A 600-nucleotide genomic window follows, 5' to 3' on the forward strand; every position below is an offset into this window, starting at 1 on the left:
TGGTGGAAGTCGTCCGGCTTGTCCAGGTAGCAGGCATGGCCGGCATCGGGCACCATGGCCACACGGTGCTCAGGGAGGTGCCGGAGGCTCCGCAGGGCCAGGAGACCCAGGCTGGTGTCATGGTCACCATACACGATCAGGGTGGGAGTCTTGGTAAGGAAAGAGAGAAAAACAGAGGGGTCATCAGAGGGGGAGATGGCCAACCCGCTCCTCCTGGGTTGTGCCCACCTCCACCCATCACCTTGAGGGGCTGCAAAGCCAAGGGGAAGGCAGGCGCCAGCCTTCCCATGAGCTGAGGGGGAGGCACAGGTCCCCCTCACTCACCCCAAAACAGGGCCACCCTCCATGCCACCCTCTAGCCAGCTGGTCCACAAGGCTCACCAGCTCCTAGGGACACCTCAGGTGCCCCAAACCCCACCTCACCTGGACCCGTCGGTACTGCTCAGCAGCGTAGTCCTTGGTGCCTACTGGTGCAATGGGCACGAAGCCGGCCAGCTGGTCCCCCCGTGCAAGGAGGAAGGGCAGGGCAAAGCGGCCGCTCATGGAGGGGCTGACGAGGACGGGTCTCCGCAGGCCCAGCTGCCTGAGGATGTGGTCCAG

The 600-nt window shown here is 64.7% G+C and overlaps 1 protein-coding gene across 1 annotated transcript; it reads right to left on the bottom strand.

The window, feature by feature from the left end:
• Positions 1 to 2: 2 nt before the first annotated feature.
• Positions 3 to 597, bottom strand: LOC104495315 (alpha/beta hydrolase domain-containing protein 14A-like; the record flags this gene model as incomplete). The annotated part of the gene is made up of 2 exons (XM_010138271.1): positions 3 to 149; positions 424 to 597. Coding segments are annotated over 2 exons (321 nt in total), but the record flags the coding sequence as incomplete, so codon positions are not given.
• Between the last annotated feature and the right edge of the window lie 3 nt (positions 598 to 600).

This window comes from Buceros rhinoceros, unplaced genomic scaffold (assembly GCF_000710305.1).
Source record: "Buceros rhinoceros silvestris isolate BGI_N320 unplaced genomic scaffold, ASM71030v1 scaffold26540, whole genome shotgun sequence".
Lineage (NCBI taxonomy): Eukaryota > Metazoa > Chordata > Aves > Bucerotiformes > Bucerotidae > Buceros > Buceros rhinoceros.